This window comes from Papio anubis, chromosome 7, assembly GCF_008728515.1.
Source record: "Papio anubis isolate 15944 chromosome 7, Panubis1.0, whole genome shotgun sequence".
NCBI classification, from domain to species: Eukaryota; Metazoa; Chordata; class Mammalia; order Primates; family Cercopithecidae; genus Papio; species Papio anubis.
In genome coordinates, this window is record NC_044982.1 from 68,871,127 (window position 1) to 68,890,630 (window position 19,504).

General features: G+C 40.0%; 1 protein-coding gene across 3 annotated transcripts in view; it reads right to left on the reverse strand.

Annotated features, from left to right (window-relative positions):
- Window positions 1-19,504, reverse strand: part of TTC6 (tetratricopeptide repeat domain 6) — a 228,133-nt gene that overhangs the window by 189,317 nt on the left and 19,312 nt on the right. For all 3 annotated transcript variants that reach the window (XM_009211439.4, XM_017961138.3, XM_021941153.2), the window contains one exon: window positions 10,318-11,271. In XM_009211439.4, coding sequence (XP_009209703.3) covers window positions 10,318-11,271 — 954 coding nt within the window. The remainder of the gene's footprint in view (window positions 1-10,317; window positions 11,272-19,504) is intronic.

A 19,504-nucleotide genomic window follows, 5' to 3' on the forward strand; every position in this document is an offset into this window, starting at 1 on the left:
GTGGCCTCTTTACTTCTGTACCGTATTGAAAGTCTAGACACTCCATTGTTTCCATCCCACTGGGAAGGGGTAGGGGTAGGGGACACTCCATTGTCTCCATCCCACAGCCCATTGATATTGGAAATTGTATTAGGCTGTTCTTGTGTTGCTATAAAGAAATACCTGCTGGCAAGATGGCTGAACAGGAATAGCTGCGGTCTGCAGCTCCCAGCAAGATCAATGCAATAGGCAGGTGATTTCTGCATTGCCAACTGAGGTACACAGCTCATCTCATTGGGACTGGTTAGACAGTGGGTGCAGCCCACAAAGGGTCAGCCAAAGCAGGATGGGGCATCGCCTCACCTGGGAAGTGCAAGAGGTTGGAAAATTCCCTCCCCTAGTCAAGGGAAGCCACGAGGGACTCTGCCGTGAAGAATGTTGCACTATAGACCAGATACTACCTTTTTCCCATGGTCTTCGCAACCTGCAGACCAAGAGATTCTCTCAGGTGCCTACACCACCAGGGCCTTGGGTTTCACGCACAAAACCGGGTGGACATTTGGGCAGACATCAAGCCAGCTTCAGGAGTTTTTATTTAATACGCCAGTGGCACCTGGAACACCAGCGAGACAGAACCGTTCACCCCCCTAGAAAGGGGGCTGAAGCCAGGGAGCCAAGTGATCTTGCTCACTGGATCTCATCCCCACGGAGCCCAGCAAGCTAAGGTCCACTGGCTTAAAATTCTCGCTGCCAGCACAGCAGTCTGAAGTCAACCTGGGACACTCAAGGTTGGTGGGGGAGAGGAGGGGGGGTTGTCCGCCCTTACTAAGGCACTGAGTCTTGAGTAGGCAGCTTTCCCCTCAAAGTGTAAACAAAGTCGCTTGGAAGTTCGAACTGGGAGGAGCCCACAGCAGCTCCGCTATAGCCAGACTGCCTCTCTAGATTCCTCCTCTCTGGGCAGGGCATCTCTGAAAAAAAGGCAGCAGCACCAGTCAGGGGCTTATAGATAAAACTCCCATCTCTCTGGGACAGAGCACCTGGTGGAAGGGGCGGCTGTGGCCACAGCTTGACAGACTTAAACCTTCCTTCCTGCTGACTCTGAAGAGAGGAGAGCAGCAGATCTCCCAGTACAGCACACCAGCTCTGCCAAGAGACAGACAGCCTCCTCAAGTGGGTCCCTGACCCCTGTGCCTCCTGACTGCATGACACCTCCAAGCAGGGGTAAACAGACATGTCATACAGGAGAGCTCCAGCTGGCATCTGGCAGATGCACCTCTGGGACAAAGCTGCCAGAGGAAGGAAAGGCAGCAATCTTTCTGTTCTGCAGCCTCCACTGGTGATACCCAGGCAAACTGGATCTGGAGTGGATCTCCAGCAAACTCCAGCAGACCTGCAGCAGAGAGCCTTGACTGTTTCAAGGGAAACTAACAAACAGAAAAGAATAGCATCAACATCAACCAAAAGGATGTCCACACAAAAACCCCATGCAAAGGGCACCAACGTCAAAGATCAAAGGCAGAAAAATCCAAGAAGATGAGGAAAAACCAGCACAAAAAGGCTGAAATTTCAAAAACCAGAATGCCTCTTCTCCTCCAAAGGATCATAATTCCTTGCCATCAAGGGAACAAAACTGGATGGAGAATAATGAGCTTGACCAACTGACAGAAGTAGGCTTCAGAAAGTGGGAACGAACATGTTCTAACCCAAAGTAAGGAAGCTAAGGATATTGAAAAAAGGTTAGAGGAATTCCTAACTAGAACAACCAGTTTAGAGAAGAGCATAAATGACCTGATGAAGCTGAAAAACACAACAAGAGAACTTCATGAAGCATACGCAAGTATCAATACCCGAATTGATCAAGTGGAAGAAAGGATATCAGAGATTGAAGATCAACTTAATGAAATAAAGCAACAAGACAAGATTAGAGAAAAAAAGAATGAAAAGGAAAGAACAAAGCCTCCAAGAAATATGGGACTATGTGAAAAGACCAAATCTATGTTTGATTGATGCACCTGAAAGTGACGGAGAGAATAGAACCAAGTTGGAAAACACTCTTCACGGTATTATCCAGGAGAAATTCCCCAACCTAGCAAGACAGGCCAAAATTCAAATTCAGAAAATCTAGAGAACATCACAAAGATATGCCTTGAGAAGAGCAACCCCAACACACATAATCATCAGGTTCATCAAGGTTGAAATGAAGGGAAAAATGTTAAGGGCAGCCAGAGAGAAAGGTTGGGTTACCCACAAAGGGAAGCCCATCAGACTAATAGTGGATCTCTCAGCAGAAACTCTACAAGCCAGAAGAGAGTGGGGGCCAATATTCAACATTCTTAAGGAAAAGAATTTTCAACCCAGAATTTCATATCCAGCCAAACTAAGCTTCATAAGTGAAGGAGAAATAAAATCCTCTACAGACAAGTAAATGCTGAGAGATTTTGTCACCACCAGGCCTGCCTTACAAGAGCTCCTAAAGGAAGCACTAAATATGGAAAGGAAAAGCCAGTACCAGTCACTGTAAAAACATACCAAATTGTAAAGACCATCAGCACTATGAAGAAACCACATCAATTAACCGGCAAAATAACCATCTAGATGGCAATGACAGGATCAAATTCACACATAACAATATTAACCTTAAATGTAAATGGGCTAAATGCCCCAATTAAAACACACAGAATGGCAAAATGGATAAAGAGTCAAGACCCATCAATATGCTGTATTCAGAAAACCCATTTCATGTGTAAAGACACATATAGGCTCAAAATAAAGGGATGGAGGAATATATACCAAGCAAATGGAAAGAAAAAAAAAAAAAGAACCAGGGGTTGCAATCCTAATCTCTGATAAAACAGACTTTAAACCAACAAAGATCAAAAAAGACAAAGAAGGCCATTACATAATGGTAAAGGAATCAATGCAACAAGAAGAGCTAACTATTCTAAATACATAAGCACCCAATACAAGAGCACCCAGATTCATAAAGCAAGTTCTTAGAGACCTACAAAAACACTTAGACAACCACACAATAATAGTGGGAGACTTTAACATGCCACTGTAAATATTAGACACATCAACAAGATTAAAAAATCACCAAGGATATTCAGGACTTGAACTCAGCTCTGGACCAAGCGAACCTAATAGACATCTACAGAACATCACAGTTAAAAGAACTAGAGAAGCAAGGGCAAGCAAACTTAAAAGCTAGCAGACGACAAGAAATAACTAAGCTGAGATCAGAACTGAAGGAGGTAGAGACACGAAAAACCCTTCAAAAAAATCAATGAATCCAGGTACAAGTTTTCTGAAAAGATTAACAAACTGAGTCCAGCAGCACATCAAAAAGCTTATCTACCATGATTGAGTTGGCTTCATCCCTGGGATGCAAGGCTGGTTCAACATACTCAAATCAATAAATGTAATCCATCACATAAACAGAACCAACAACAAAAACCACATAATCATTTCAATACATGCAGAAAAGGCCTTCAATAAAATTCAACAGTCCTTCATGCTAAAAGCTCTCTATAAACTAGGTATTGATGAAACGTATCTCAAAATAATAAGAGCTATTTATGACAAGTCCACAGCCAATATCATACTGAATGGGCAAAAGCTGGAAGCATTCCCTTTGAAAACTAGCAAAAGACAAGGATGCCTTCTCTCACCGCTCCTACTCAACATAGTATTGGAATTTCTGCCCAGGGCAATCAGGCAAGAGAAAGAAATAAAAGGTATTCAAATAGGAAGTGAGGAAGTCAAATTGTCTCTGTTTGCAAATGACATGACTGTATATTTAGAAAACCCCATCATCTCAGCCCAAAATCTCCTTAAGTTGACAAGCAATTTCAGCAAAGTATCAGGATACAAAATCAATGTGCAAAAATCACAAGCATTCCTATACACCAATAATAACAAACAGAGAGCCAAATCATGAATGAACTCCCATTCACAAATGCTACAAAGAGAAAAAAATACCTAGGAATACAACTTACAAGGGATGTAAAGGACCGCTTCAAGGAGAACTACACACCACTGCTCAAGTAAATATGAGAGAACATAAACAAATGGAAAAATATTCCATGCTCATGGATAGGAAGAATCAATATCGTGAAAATGGCCATACTGCCCAAAGTAATTTATGGATTCAATGCTATCCCCATCAAGCTACCATTGACTTTCTTCAAAAAATTAGAAAAAACTACTTTAAATTTCATATGGAACCAAAAAAGAGCCCATATAGCCAAGACAATCCTAAGCAAAAAGAATAAAGCTGGAAGCATCATGCTACCTGACTTCAAACTATACTACAAGGCTACAGTAACCAAAACAGCATGGTACTAGTACCAAAACAGGTATAAAAACCAATGGAACAGAGCAGAGGCCTCAGAAATAACACCACACATCTACAACCATCTGACCTTTGACAAACCTGACAAAAGCAATGGAAAAAGGATTTCCTATTTAATAAATGGGGCTGGGAAAACTGGCTAGCCATATGCAGAAAACTGAAACTGGACTCCTTCCTTACACCTCACACAAAAATTAACTCAAGATGGATTAAAGGCTTAAACATAAAACCAAAAACTATAAAAACCCTAGTAGAAAACCTAGGCAATACCATTCAGGGCACAGGCATTGGCAAAGACTTCATGACTGAAACACCAAAAGCAATGGCAACAAAAGTCAAAATTGACAGTTGGATTCTAATTACACTAAAAAGCTTCTGCACAGCAAAACAAACTATCATCAGAATGAACAGGCAACCTACAGAATCGGAGAAAAATTTTGCAATCTATCCATCTTACAAAGGGCTAATATCCAGAATCCACAAGGAACTTAAATAAATTTACATGAAAAAAACAATCCCATCAAAAAGTGGGTGAAGGATATGAACAGACAGTTCTCAAAAGAAGACATTTATGCGGCCAATAAACATATGAAAAAAAGCTCATCATCACTGGTCATTAGAGAAATGCAAATCAAAACCATGATGAGATACCATCTCAAGTCAGTTAGAAGGACAATCATTAAAATGTCAGGAAACAGGCCAGGCACAGTGGTTCATGCCTTTCATCCCAGCACTTTGGAAGGCCAAGGTGGGCGGATCACCTGAGTTCAAGAGTTCAAGACTAGCCTGATCAACATGGTAAAATCCATCTCTACTAAAAATACAAAGTTAGCCGGGCGTGGTGGCACACGCCTGCAATTCCAGCTACTCGGGGGGCTGAGGCAAGAGAATTGCTTAAACCTGGGAGGTGGAGGTTGCAATGAGCTGAGATCACACCATTGCACTCCTGCCTGGGCAACAAGAGCGAAACTCCATCTCAAAATAAAACAAAGCAAAACAAAAAGTCAGGAATCAACAGATGCTGGAGAGGATGTGGAGAAATAGGAATGCTTTCACACTGTTGGTGAGAGTGTAAATTAGTTCAACCATTGTGGAAGACAGTGTGGCAATTCCTCAAGGATCTAGAACTAGATATACCATTTGACCCAGTGATCCCATTATTGGGTATATACCCAAAAGATTATAAATCCTTCTACTATAAAGACACATGCACATGTATGTTTATTGCAGCACTATTCACAATAGCAAATACTTGGGACCAACCCAAATGCCCATCAGTGATAGACTGGATAAAGAAAATGTGGCACATATACACCATGGAATACTATGCAGCCATAAAAAAAGAATGAGTTCGTGTCCTTTGCAGAGACGTGGATGAAACTGGAAACCATCATTCTCAGCAAACTAACACAGGAACAGAAAACCAAACACCACATGTTCTCATAAGTGGGAGTTGAACAATGAGAACACATGGACAAGGGAGAGGGACATCACACACCGGGGCCTGTCGTGGGGTGGGGAGCTGGGGGAGGGATAGCATTAGGAGAAATACCTAATGCAGATGACGGGTTGATGGGTACAGCAAACCACCATGGCACTTATATACTTATGTAACAACCCTGCACATATATCCCAGAACTTAAAGTATAATAATAAAAATTAAAGATTTAATACAATTTTAAAAAAACAGAGACTTGGTAATTTATAAAGAAAAGAGGTTTAATTGGCTCATGGTTCTACAGGTTCTACGGGATGCACAGCTCTGGCGTCACCTTCTGGGGAGGCCTCAGGAAGCTAAAAATCATGGTGGAAGGCAAAGCGGGAGCAGGCACTTCACAGGATGAAAGCAGGAGCAAGAGAGAGTGGCGGGGAAGGGCCACACATTTTTAAATGGCCAGATCTTGCAAGAACTCTCTCACTATTGCAAAGAGAGCACCAAGCCATGGGGGATCCCACCATGGCCCAAACACCTCCCACCAGGCCCCATCTGCAGCACTGAAGATTATAATTCGACATAAGATTTGAGTGTGGACAAATATCCAAATTACATCAGAAATACAGGCTCCCCATCCAGGCTTGATGGGTGGGGTGGGAGTGGGGCCACAGGTTTTTCTGCAGTATTTAGCCAGAGTAACACAGTTATTGTCTAAAAACTTTTTGTCTTGCTAGGCTGCCCCTTTCCTGATCTTTTGGCTAAAGAGCAGGCTTTTGTTGCAGCTTTTTCTAGCTGTAACCATTGGCATTCCTACGTATGTTACTAGCTTCTTTAGCTACAAGTCTGGGAGAAACTAGGAAAAAAGAAAAGTCAGAGAATTCACCACCAGGTCATTCCTTGTGTCCCAAAGTCCCTAGATGTGCTGTCTTCTGCTATTCATGTTTTGGAGTCTTCTGATATTTGTTTTATATACAATGTTCAGGGTTTATAGTTAGTTTTACTAAGCAGGAAGAATAGAGAAAAAGGATATCTATTTCATCTTCCCTGAGGCAAACATAAGCATAAGTTTTATGACATAACTTTTTTGTAGACTGTATATTATTTGCTTATAGGAGACTTGGACTATGAATTCTCTCTTATCTAGGTCACGTTAAGCCATTTTCCTTTTGAGCTGTATGATCAGAAACAACTATGCATGACAGAAGCAAGGACCACCTGGATACTTCATCCTCCAATTAACATCTAGAAAGTGGTCTGTGAATCCCAGCCTCGTGTAATTCGAATATATCTTTGTGACTGATACTATTGAATGTCTTAGCAAAACAAGCAAACATTCATAACATTTCTACTTCTCCTGCCAAGGTATATGCATACTGTTTAGGTCAGTGTTTCTCAATTGGATAAAAGAGGTTGGCACGATTTTGCTCCCGCCTCAAGGGCTCATCTGGCAACATCTGGAGACATTTTTTATTGTTATGACTTGGGAGATGCTGCTAGTATCTAGTGTGCAGAAGCCATGGATCCCTTGAAACATCCTACAATTCACGGGACAGCCACCCTTAATGAAAAATTAAGTGGCCCAAAATGTCAAGAGTGCCAATGTTGAGAAATCCTGGTTTAGATGTCTGACATTTGACAGCTAACTTTAACCCTCCGTATTCTTTGCAACTCCAGGCCCACGTAACTATGGACCTCTAAGTGCTGCATGTGGAATGTCCTTTAACAAGTTCTCAACAAAAACAGTCCAGCCTGCCAAGATCATCTTACCTCTCAGCTTCCCTCTAGGGATTGCTATGTGGCTGCAAGTTATGATTTCTAAAGGGAAGAACCATGTTCCTTGTTTTTCCTGGAAAGAACATCATTAACATAAGCCCCAAACATTTAAAACAAACATTCTTATTCTAATCTTAAGAATTTTTTCAAATCATAATTTGGATACCACTTTTACACTTGCATACTTACATTTTTTTTTTTTTTTTTTTTACAAAGTCTCGCTGTTGTATCCCAGGCTGGAGTGCAATGGCATGATCTTGGCTCACTGCAACCTCCACCTCCCAGGTTCATGGGATTCTCCTGCCTCAGCCTCCCAAGTAGCTGGGATTACAGGCGCCTGCCACCACGCCCAGCTAATTTTTTCATTTTTAGTAGAGATGGGGTTTCACCATGTTGGCCAGGCTGGTCTTGAATTCCTGACCTCAGGTGATCCACCCGCCTCAGCCTCCCAAAGTGCTGGGATTATAGGCGTGAGCCACCGCGCCAGGCCCATACTTGCATTCTTATTACTGTCTCTCACCTACCACCCACTGCCATTGCAACAAATTCCCCATTTTATCATTTTTCACCCTAATAAAACTTCTGAAGCCACTTTTACTTTAAGAAATGCAAGTTCTATCTTCTGGAATTGTTGTGGGGTGGGGGTGTCAAAATTTTAAAAGCCAAGAACAAAATCCAGGCTGCACTCAAAAAATCAAGATAATGAGAGGCAGGGATGGGACTGAGATACCTGATACTGTCCAAGATATACTTTATTCTAATGCTCCATGATCCATGCCATGCTCCTACACAAAACAATATGTAGGATAAATGCCATAAAAAGAATACACAAGGGGGGCCAGGCACAGTGGCTCACACCTGTAATCCCAGCACTTTGGGAGGCCGAGGTGGGCAGATCACAAGGTCAGGAGATCGAGACCATCCTGGCTAACACAGTGAAACCCTGTCTCTACTAAAAATACAAAAAAATTAGCCAGCCGTAGTGGCAGGTGCCTGCAGTCCCAGCTTCTCGGGAGGCTGAGGCAGGAGAATGGTGTGAACCCGGGAGGTGGAGGTTGCAGTGAGCGGAGACCATGTCACTTCACTCCAGCCTGGGCGACAGAGCACAACTCTAAAAAAAAAAAAAAAAAAAAAAAAAAGAATACACAAGAGGAATTAACACTTCTGGTAGAAGAGCCAAATACACTGCAGTGTTCATTATTCATTTAATAGTCTCTCTTCATATATCCCTAAGTCCATTTGAGCCCGCCAAAATACAATCTTTCTTATGGGACACTGCTCTGAGGTATAACTTTCCTCAACTGTACGGGACCTCTGGGCCAGTTTCTAATACCATCCCCTCTTCATGTCAAGTACCTTAACTACGTCATAGAGCATGGGGCCTATGTCAGAAGAAGGGGCGCCGAGGCCTCTCTTCTCTTTGCTAAGGCTCTTCATTGGGCATCCCTGATTTCTTATTAGATTCACAGAAAATCTAACTAGAAATATCCATTTTTAAATGGCCTGAGCAGTCACCCTGATCTTGTTCAGTAACAATGGGGAGGTGTGAGTCTCAGCTCAGAACATTTGTCATACTCTGCCCACAAACATTAGGCCAAAGGCAACACCAGAGACTCTTGCTCATACCTGTTTTTGCTTCCCTTTATGGTCACATTCCTTAAATCACAGCCAAGAGTGCATTCTGGGGCTGAAACAATTTTAAAGACATAATGCAGTAGCAGTATTCTGTGTACTAATAAGATATTTGTAGCTGCAGCCAAGAACAGTAATAGAATCTTCTTGCTTCTGTCATTCTCAAAAAAGACTGTCTCCTTTCTTTCTTTCTTTCTTTCTTTCTTTCTTTCTTTCTTTCTTTCGTTTGGGGGTCAAGTTCCCTTGTTACTACTTTTGCTGTCAATGTCCCTGCCACAGCAAAGTCTGTATAATGGACAACATACCTTAAACTTAAATATGACCCTATCTAGCTTAGCTTCCTACCCAGGACAAGTCATAATGAATCAGTGGGCTGTCCCGGGCATGGTTCCAGCTCAGTGTCTCGGATGAGACTGCCTGGGGTGGAATCCCAGCTCTGCCATGCATTAGCTCCAGAACACTGTGCCAATCTTTTTTAACCTCACTAAAGCTCGAAGGCCTCCATGTCAGACAGGACTTTTATTAGTATCTATTGACCTGATAGGGTTGTCATGGGGACAAAAATGCATGTATAGTGTGTCCCATAGAGTTTGGCACACAAGACGCACTTACAAATCTCTATGATTGGGAAGACCTAGAAAATATTTTTTAAAATGTTTCAAGAGAATGATTTTCACTGAAAGTACAGAATTCTTATAAATTGTAATATGCTGATCTTCTTAGAATATAAATGCACTTTTACTTTAATTTACTACTGCTAATATTAAACTGTAACAGAAAAAAAGAGTTTTTTACATAAAATGCCTGTTCCTTTAATACTAAATAATCACAAAACCTTTGAAGGGTAAGGCTACTAGTGACGTATTACTGAAGTCTTCAGCTAATGTTCTCTGAATCAGTTTTTGGGATCATCGCTCAGTTTCCTTCGCTTTGAAAAGAGGATACACTCCCTAGACAGAAAATTCAAAAATTCAAATGGAAAATTCAAAAAAAATGCAAAGAAGTTGAATAACGCCCCAGTGTTTTTGTGTTATAATACATGACACCCTGTGCACCGAAATAGCATCCATAATAAACTGTGCTTACATATGTAATGCACCCCAAATTGCATTTGGGAGAAACATTACTCTGGTTTTGGTTCACCTACTTCCATTCTAATATCGTAGTTCTGGCCAAGGATGCTCCGTATGAGCTCTTTGATGGTCTGGTCGGAGGCCAGCTGGGCCTCGGACTGCAGCGAGGCGATGATCTCTTCGATGGACGTGGGGATCACGCGGGCGGGCAGCAGTGCCTGCCAGGCGGCCTCCCGCGCGTCGCTGGGCGGCAAGCTCTCCTGTTCTCCCTGGGCTCCTAACCCCGCCGCTTCCCGCGCCTCGCGGGCCCGGCTCTCGCTCATGAAGTGGGTGCGGATCCTCACTTTCCTCCGCCCGCTGCTGACATTCGTGTAACCGTCCTCTGTGGAGATGGAGCTGACCTTCCTCTCTTTGGCCATGCAGGGCCCTGAGAGAGGAGCTACCTCCTGGCTCTCCTCGCGCCCCCTGCCCAGGTCAAGGACCGGCCTGGGGGCCGCGTGCCGCGAGCTCCCCAATACCCTGCACGCTCTGCGCTTCACGGGCGGCTCGGGCGGTGGCAGCAGGACCACGGGTCTGGCCGTGCCGAACCCCGAGGCGATGACTGGCGGCTTTTTCAGGGTCTGATGCCGTAGGAACGCGGAGCTCCGCAAGTAAAAGTCCCGGGGGCGAAACGACAAGGTCTTGCCTGGAGCCGCCGCCTCACCCAGGCCCGAGGGCCGCGGCGCGCCTCCGAGCACCTCCTGCAGGAGGGCGGCCGCGGACATTGCAGGGCCTTTAGCCGAAGGGGACCCTCTCGACGTCCGGGCTGCGGCGCAGGAAACGCGCTCGGGGCGGGCCGCGCCGGGGGCATAGAGGCTGTGGACTGGCCTTTCATCTACAGCCGGCTTGGAGGCCAACTTCTGCTTGAATCGGAGAAAATCCTTTTTAGTTTCCTGCCGAACCTTCTCAAGCTCTTTAAACATATAGGATTCCTCTTTGTATTTCAGGCCAAAGTGCCTCGGGATCGTGGACATCTTGATAAATTTGACCTGTAAAGTAAGCCCCAAAACAATCATATGTGTGGTGTGCGTATATACATAAATACAAAACAAAACTGGAATAAAATTCCAGCTCAGCAAATCTTCTCATAATAGAACCTCACTGTGCTCCCTGAGGCGCAAGTGGGTAATATTATCATGTAATTTTATGTCCACCTATTGGCCATTTCACAAGAACCATGAAAAACCTCTAAAGCAGTCATTTTTTTCGGTGGAAGTTTCCCAAACCTCTATTCTCTATTGGATTTCTTTTAACATTTCTTTAAACTCTAATGTAATGTTTCACTTCCAGGCAAGAAGTATCGTACTAAGCATAGCTTAGAAAATCCCCAGGACCCCTGCTACAACAGAATGAAGGCCACAAACTGTGGCCTGAGGCCTGGATCATTCAGCCCGTATTGTTCAGAGTATTTCAACAATTTTTTCTTTTTTTGAGACAAGATCTCGTTCTGTTGCCCAAGTGGCTGGAGAGCAATGGCATGATCATGGCTTAGTGCAGTCTCGGCCTCCTGGGCTCAAGCGATCCTCCCACCTCAGCCTCCTGAGTTGCTGCGATCAAATGTGGTACACCACATCCAGCTAATACTTTGTTTGTAGAGATTCCGTTTTGTGTTTCCCAGGCTGGTCTCTAACTCCTGGGCTCACGCCATCCTCCCACCTCAGCCTTCCAAAGTGTTGAAATTACAGGCGTGAGCAACCATGTCTGGCTTACTTCCACAATCTTAATTCGTAGCCAACTATTTTAAATTGGAAGATTTTCATATACCAATTCAGATTTGCAGTTTCTCAGAAAAAAAGAAAAATGAAGGGTCTGTCAGTGCAAGGGCCAAATCCCAGCTCCTGTGGCTAGACAGCTGTTTCCCCTTCCCTCTCCAACTGGTCCCAGGTGTCCCCTTCCTTACCCAGCTCACTCCCTCAAAGTGTCATCTAAGCCACAGCAGCATGTAGGAAGGGAATGCGAGAAACCTCAGGATGGGCTGCAGCTAGATTATGAGGCCTTCAGTGCCACTCTCTGTACTTTTTCTGTGAGCTACTGGAAACCACTCTAAATTTTTAGCAGAAAAGTAACGATATATTAAGTAGAAAACGGAATAAAGCCTGGAAGGACAAGTAAGAATGTGGTAGCTGGAGCCTGAGTCTGGCCTTGATAATGAAGCAGAGTAAAAATAGAGACAAAGCTAGGTAAAACTGACAGGACCTGGCCAATGATTAGGAATAATTGGGAGCAATGAAAACTCCTTCAAAAAATAGGGACTTTGAGTCAGCCTAATGAAGTCTTAGTCAAAATAAAACTTCTGTTATTCACTGAACTGTACACTTGAAAATGTTTAAGAGGACAAATTTTGTTATGTGTATTTTAACTACAATTTTTAAAAATTCTGTTATTCAGCAGGGCCAGCTAGCTATGATCATAAGTACATTTTGAGATCTTAAAAGATCATTACTCAAAGCCAGGCTAGCAGTAAATATAAATAGGGGACCAATGGCAGGTTCTGTGGCATACTTACCTGTGTGAGGTGGCAGGGGCAAGAGCAATCAGAGAGTTAGAAAAATGAAGAGGACAGTGTTCCACAGAACACACCAAGAGGAGCATTTCAAGAAATCAGGGTAAAACAATGAAAGTAAAACAAAATACAATGAACTAGAAGAATAATAAGTCTTTAGAGAACACTCAAGGTCAAGTTTCTTTGAAAATAAATAAAACAGTAAGGCAGAAACACCTCTGGAATGTCATCATTATTTCCAGATATGATTATCTACTGAAAACACCGACACTAGAACTCTAATAGGATTCTGCAAGGCATTTGAATTTAAAATATATATAATATATATTTAATGTATATTATTAATTTATATATAAATATATATAATATATATTTATATATAAATATATAATAATATACAATATATAATATGTAATATGTAATAGATATTAGCTGGTTATTTTGCTCGCTAGTTGATGCAGTTTCTTCCTAGCATTGATGGACTTTACATTTTGACATGTTTTTGCAATGGCTGGTACCTGTTGTTCCTTTCCATGTTTAGTGCTTCCTTCAAAATCTCTTGTAGGGCAGGCCTGGTGGTGACAAAATCTCTAAGCATTTGCTTGTCTGTAAATAATTTTATTTCTCCTTCACTATAAAACTTAGTTTGGCTGGATACAAAATTCTGGGTTGAAAATTCTTTTCTTTAAGAATGTTGAATATTGGCCCCCACTCTCTTCTGGCTTGGAGAGTTTCTGCCAAGAGATCTGCTGTTAGTCTCATGGGTTTCCCTTTGTGTGTAACCTGACCTTTCTCTCTGGCTGCTCTTAACATTTTTTCCTTGGTTTCAACTTTGGTGAATCTGACAATTATGTGTCTTGGAGTTGCTCTTCTCAAAGAGTATCTTTGTGGCATTCTCTGTATTTCCTCAATTTGAATGTTAGCCTGCCTTACTAGGTTGGGGAAGTTCTCCTGGATGATACCCTAGAGAACTTCCATCTTTATATCTTTATATTATATATAATATATATTATATATTTTAAATTCAAATCCCTTGCAGAATATAGTTATATATAATTTATATATAATATATTATTTATATATAATAATTTTATTATATATTTATATATTATATAGTTAATATATTATAATTAATATATTTATATATAATTTATATATTTATATATTTTATATATTATGGCTATATATTATATATTTATATATAATTTTTATATATTATATTATATATTATATGTTTATATATATTTTATATATAATATATTATATATAATTTATATGTATTTACATATAATATATATTATATATGAATTTGCATATATTTGTATATTGTATATTTTTTATATATTATATTACATATAATTTATATATTATATTATATATAATTTATATAATATATTATATATAATTTATGTATTATATATTAGATATACTTTACATATTTATATAATACCTTATATATAATATATATTTTATATATATCCCCCAATAATTTCTTTATACCAAAATGGTCTCATCAAAAACATAATGGACTTTAGCCTGGGCAACAGATGTAAAACAATGTTTTTACTATAATGGTAAAATTTCATTTGTAATATTTTTAAAGTAAGTATCTGAGCATAAACCTAACAAAAACATGTACTGAAACTACATGATTAAAATTTTTAAATTTTACTGAAGGATATTGAAGAAAGATTCAACTAAATAGGAAGTTAATGTTCCTTGATGGAAAGACCAAATATTTTAATTATATCAGGCCTTACCAAAATACTATATTGGTTTCATGCCAATGCAAAACTCTGAAAATGATATTTTGAACTTTGAAAGGTAATTCTGGATTCATTTGAAATAATAAACAGGCTGGATTAGCCAAAAAAAAGAAAGGAAAACAGAAATGAGGCAGCACTTCTTGCTCAATGAAGAGCAACCAGATAAAAGGTTTACAGATACAATAATTAGAATTGAAAACCTCCTGCTAAAATCAATAGCTACACTGAGAAAGTGAGAAAAAGGATGAAATATAATATTAGTTATATTATAAAGGCAGCATTAAATTGATGATAAAAGAATTTTTCAATAAATTGTGCTGAGACTACTACACAGCTATTTGGTGCAATTTTTTGGTGTATTTCATGACAGGTACCCAAATAAATCCATATGGACTTAAAACTCAAATGTGGAAAACATATTTTTATTTTACCTTGCATTTTTATCACTTATCTACATTTCTTAGTTGGACTCATATCAATTCATTAAATAATTATCTTTACAATTGTAATTATTCATTTATCATGATGTTTGATAGTACGAAGAAAATCTCCTGTTTATTCTCCAAATATAGTCTTATTGCTTTTAATTGAAGACCTCGCTACATGAAAAGCTCATCATATCTGGGAATCAATAGGCTTTCTTTCTTTACCTAGCTCCACCACTGACTAGACCTTGGACAATTCAATTCTATCCATACGAAGGGTTCATGTTAAACAGTGAAAATTATCTGTTGCCAGTTTTCCAGACCATAGGATATGAACAATAGAAATTATTTCTACAGCCCTTAAGAAAGTTTCCCTACTTTAAAAAATGCTGTATAATCGCACCCCCCCCCCCCCAGTATTTTGACTGTTATTGTTTGCACAGGTGGCAATATGTTCATATCAACACTATCTGCATTTCTTCCTGCAAAAGGTTGAAAGGTAGTAACTGGAACAGAGCACAGACCAGAAGTACATTAGTACCTGATGAGAATCTGACTTGACTCTCCCACTCACACTTCCCTTTTATTTCTTAGTTCCTGCTTTCTCACTTCTCCCAGGCCTTTTGTTTGCTATTGAAGTTTAACAACTGTTCATTGTTTAACACTTCTTAGTACATTCCCATGAGTTCTTAACAGGAAAGTTGCTCTTTCTATCTAAAATTAAACCAACAGGAAATAGAACTTCTAAATTCAACAGGAACTTCTATTGTGCATTCAAGATGAGTGGTATACCAGTGCTTCATGGGCCAGTCCATCAAAGCTAAGTGCCTTTATTCCCCTACCCACTCCTACAACACAAAATACATAAAATGCCTTTTAAACATTCATTCTCGTGAGAAAATAGCATGTTCTCTTTTTCAAAGGAGCAATTTACTAAGAGAAACTAGTTCTAGCTTGGAGATACCAAGGGAAAAATAATGTAGTTGTCTCTGAAGGAGAAAGTATTCATCTACATGATGTGTCAAATAGGCAGCTCACAAACCAGGCTGATTATGTTTACCCTACCCTTTAAAATGGGACAGAATGCTCTTAAAAATCTGTCTATGCCTTTTCCTTTCTCTTCTGCCAGGAGGTTCAAGGCCTGAGCAGTGAAGTAGTCAGAAGCGTCAAGAGCCAGCCTTTTCTTCTCTCTCACAAGGCCAGGTCAGCCATCAGAAGAAAGTTCTCCAGCCAAAAATGGCTAAAGACTCAGGCAGGGCTGCCCACTTGAATTCTCTAGACCATTGCAGGTTGCTCTCTGGTTCTTGCAGTTGTGTCTATTTCTCCTATTGGAACAGAAAATCCAAAACTTTGCTCTAGACTATAACTAAAGTCGAAATAAATGGAGCAGATTAGCACATGACTTGGTTCCAAGCTACACAAACCCACGTCACAAAGGGAAAGCAGTCTGCGTATGTTAGGCCTAACTCATCAGAGTATTACATTAGGAATGGGCCCAGAAAGTAATATGGATTACCTGACCTTGACCTCTTCCTATATGTAGTCAGGGGACCACACTGAGAAGGATAACATATTAAGAACAAGATTTGGGTTTTCCTAGGTCCATAATCAAATATCATCTCAATTGACATACTTCCTAAACTTCAGGCCAATGTCAATTTCCAATACACAGTACTAAAGTTCCAAAACAAACTTCTTAGCCCAAGGACAATCTATCTCATTTAGTGAAATCTTCAGCCTTGCAAGGAAAACAAAAATATTCTGAAAACAATACTTGCTTTTGAAATATCAGTGGGAGAAATGAGATCTGTTTGTGCCCTCATTGTCATTTACCAAAAAAAAAGCCTCAAAAGAAATATATAAACATATTAATAATTTTGCTAAAAGAATGGGAAACCAGTGATTTATTTCTATTTTTCTGCACTTTCTATACTTGTTTTGCTGCCTTTAATCCTGTTAATATCAATAATAGTAAAAACCACTTACATGTGCTCATTTACAAGGATATAGAAAATAGAGAAAATGCTATTTTTCAGGCTCAGAAGAGGTTTCTCTCTAAGCTATTCAAAAGCTCACAGAAATTTCAATAACTATAAAACCTCAACCCTTTATAACAGTCATCTAGAATATGCCTATATCCCTTGTGAATGTATACTTACATTCAAAAATACATACATATATAAATACATAACAGCTAATGAAACAACAAAATACTCCCCTGCCTTTTTCTTCTCCCCATTTTCTATCTTCCCTTCTTGGACTCCCTTTAATTGCTTAAAAAGCCAAAATTTAAAAATAAAATGTGGCCAGGTGCAGTGGCTCATCTTGTAATCCCAGCTCTTTGGGAGGCCAAGAAGGGAGAATCACTTGAGCCCAGGAGTTCAAGACCAAATAAGGCAACATAGGGAGACCCCATCTCTACAAAAAATAAAAGATTAACCAGGCATGGTGGCACATGCCTCTGGTCCCAGCTAGACAGAAGGCTGAGGTAGAAGGATTGCTTGAGCCCAGGAGGTCAAGGCTGCAGTGAGCCATCATTGTGGCACTACACTCCAGCCTGGGTGACAAAGACTGTCTTAAATAAAAATTTTTAAAGAATAAATAAAAATAAAATGATATGTGTGTGTGTGTTTAATGGTCATCGTACTTCTGACATGTTAAAATATTGCCTGCTCTCAGTTTCAAATGCAATTTGTTGAAGAGCCATAGATGCATCTCTTTTTTTTTTTTTTTTTTTTGCAGTGTTGAGATGGAGTATCACTCCGTTGCCCAGGCTGGAGTGCAGTGGCGCGATCTCGGCTCACTACAAGCTCTGCCTCCTGGGTTCACGCCACTCTCCTATCTCAGCCTCCTGAGTATCTGGGACTACAGGGAGCCGCCACCATGCCTGGCTAATTCACAGATGCATCTTTACAGACCAGTTCCTCACAACAACATATAAAGTCTGGACAAAATATTTTTTTATTAACCTAAGAATTCTTCAGAGTAAATAAAACAGGAAGATTGTGGAGGAAAGTCAACATTTGTGTAAACTGGCCTGGAGAGAAGTTTCTGGTTTATTGTGGTTTTTCTTCAAACACAGTCCATAACTGCAGAATGGCATAGTGCAAGTGTCAAAAACATTGATAGGAAGCCTTTCATTATTCTAGCCATAAGAATCTGGGAAAGGAGCCCAGACAACAAACATCACTGAGAACTGAGAGAGAAATTCTGGAGGGAATAGACCCAGAGAAGATAATCCCCAAATTCTTCTAAACCCCATATATCTCCGACTGACCTTTGATTCATGTATATGCAAGACAAACTCAAAGTAGCACAGCAAAGGCTTAAAGAGCTGAACTGAACCACCAACCGCAGAGTAAGACAGGTCTTACAGTGAGTTTAACTGACTGGTGAAATGCCTGCTAAATGGGAAACAACAACATTCTTCAGAAAGGATATGACAGAACCTAGACTCTACATGACAAAACATTCACAATGTCCAGGATATAGTCCAAAAATACTTGGCATGAAAAGACTTGGGAAAATTGACTCATTCTCAGAGGTAAAGATAATAAACAGATCCCAGTCCAGAAATTACTCAGGTGTTGAGATTATTAGAAAAGGACTTAAATTAAAGCAACTCTCATAACTATGCCCAATCAAGTAAAGGAAAATATGCTAGAGATTAATAAAAAGAAAAAGAAAATTGAACAGATCCCATTCTAGAAATGACTCAGATGTTGAGATTATTAGAAAAGGACATTAAAGCAACCATTATAACTATGCTCAATGAAGTAAAGGAAAATATGCTAGAGATTAATAAAAAGAAAATCTTGGCAGAGAAATTAAAAAAATAAAAATAGAAATTTTATACCTGAAAATATATTTTCAAAAAAATTGATTAGGAAAATGGAGATATCAGAGAAAAGAGTAACTGAGTTTAAAGATAAATGCACAGAAATTATCCATTATAAGAAAAGAGAAAAAAGAAAGCCTGAGATACCTGTAAGGATAATACCAAAAAGCACTAACATTCAGATAATTAGCATCCCAAGGGAAAAGGAGAATGATTGCTCCACTGCACTCTAGCATCCTGAGTGACAAAGAGAGAATCTGTCTCAAAAAATAAAAAATAATTATGTTTGAGAACTTCCTAAATTTGAAGAAAGACAAATTTATAAATTCAAGAAGCTCAGTGAAACTCAACCAGAATAAATGTAAAGAAAATCATATGTAAAGTGATAAAAAACAAATTCAAAGATAAAATTCAAAAGCAGACAGAGAGAAACAACACGCTATTGACAGGAAAACAATAATTCAAAGACCATGGACTTCTCATCAGACACCCCTAAGAACAGAAGACAGGGAAATAGGATTTGTAACATGCTAAAAGATTTTTTTTAACTGTCAACCCAGAGCAGGTGCAGTGGCTCATGCCTGTAATCCCAGCACTTTGGGAGGCCCAGGCAGGCAGATCTCTTGAGGTCAGGAGTTTGAGACAAGCCTGGCCAACATGGTGAAACTCCATCTCTACTAAAAATACAAA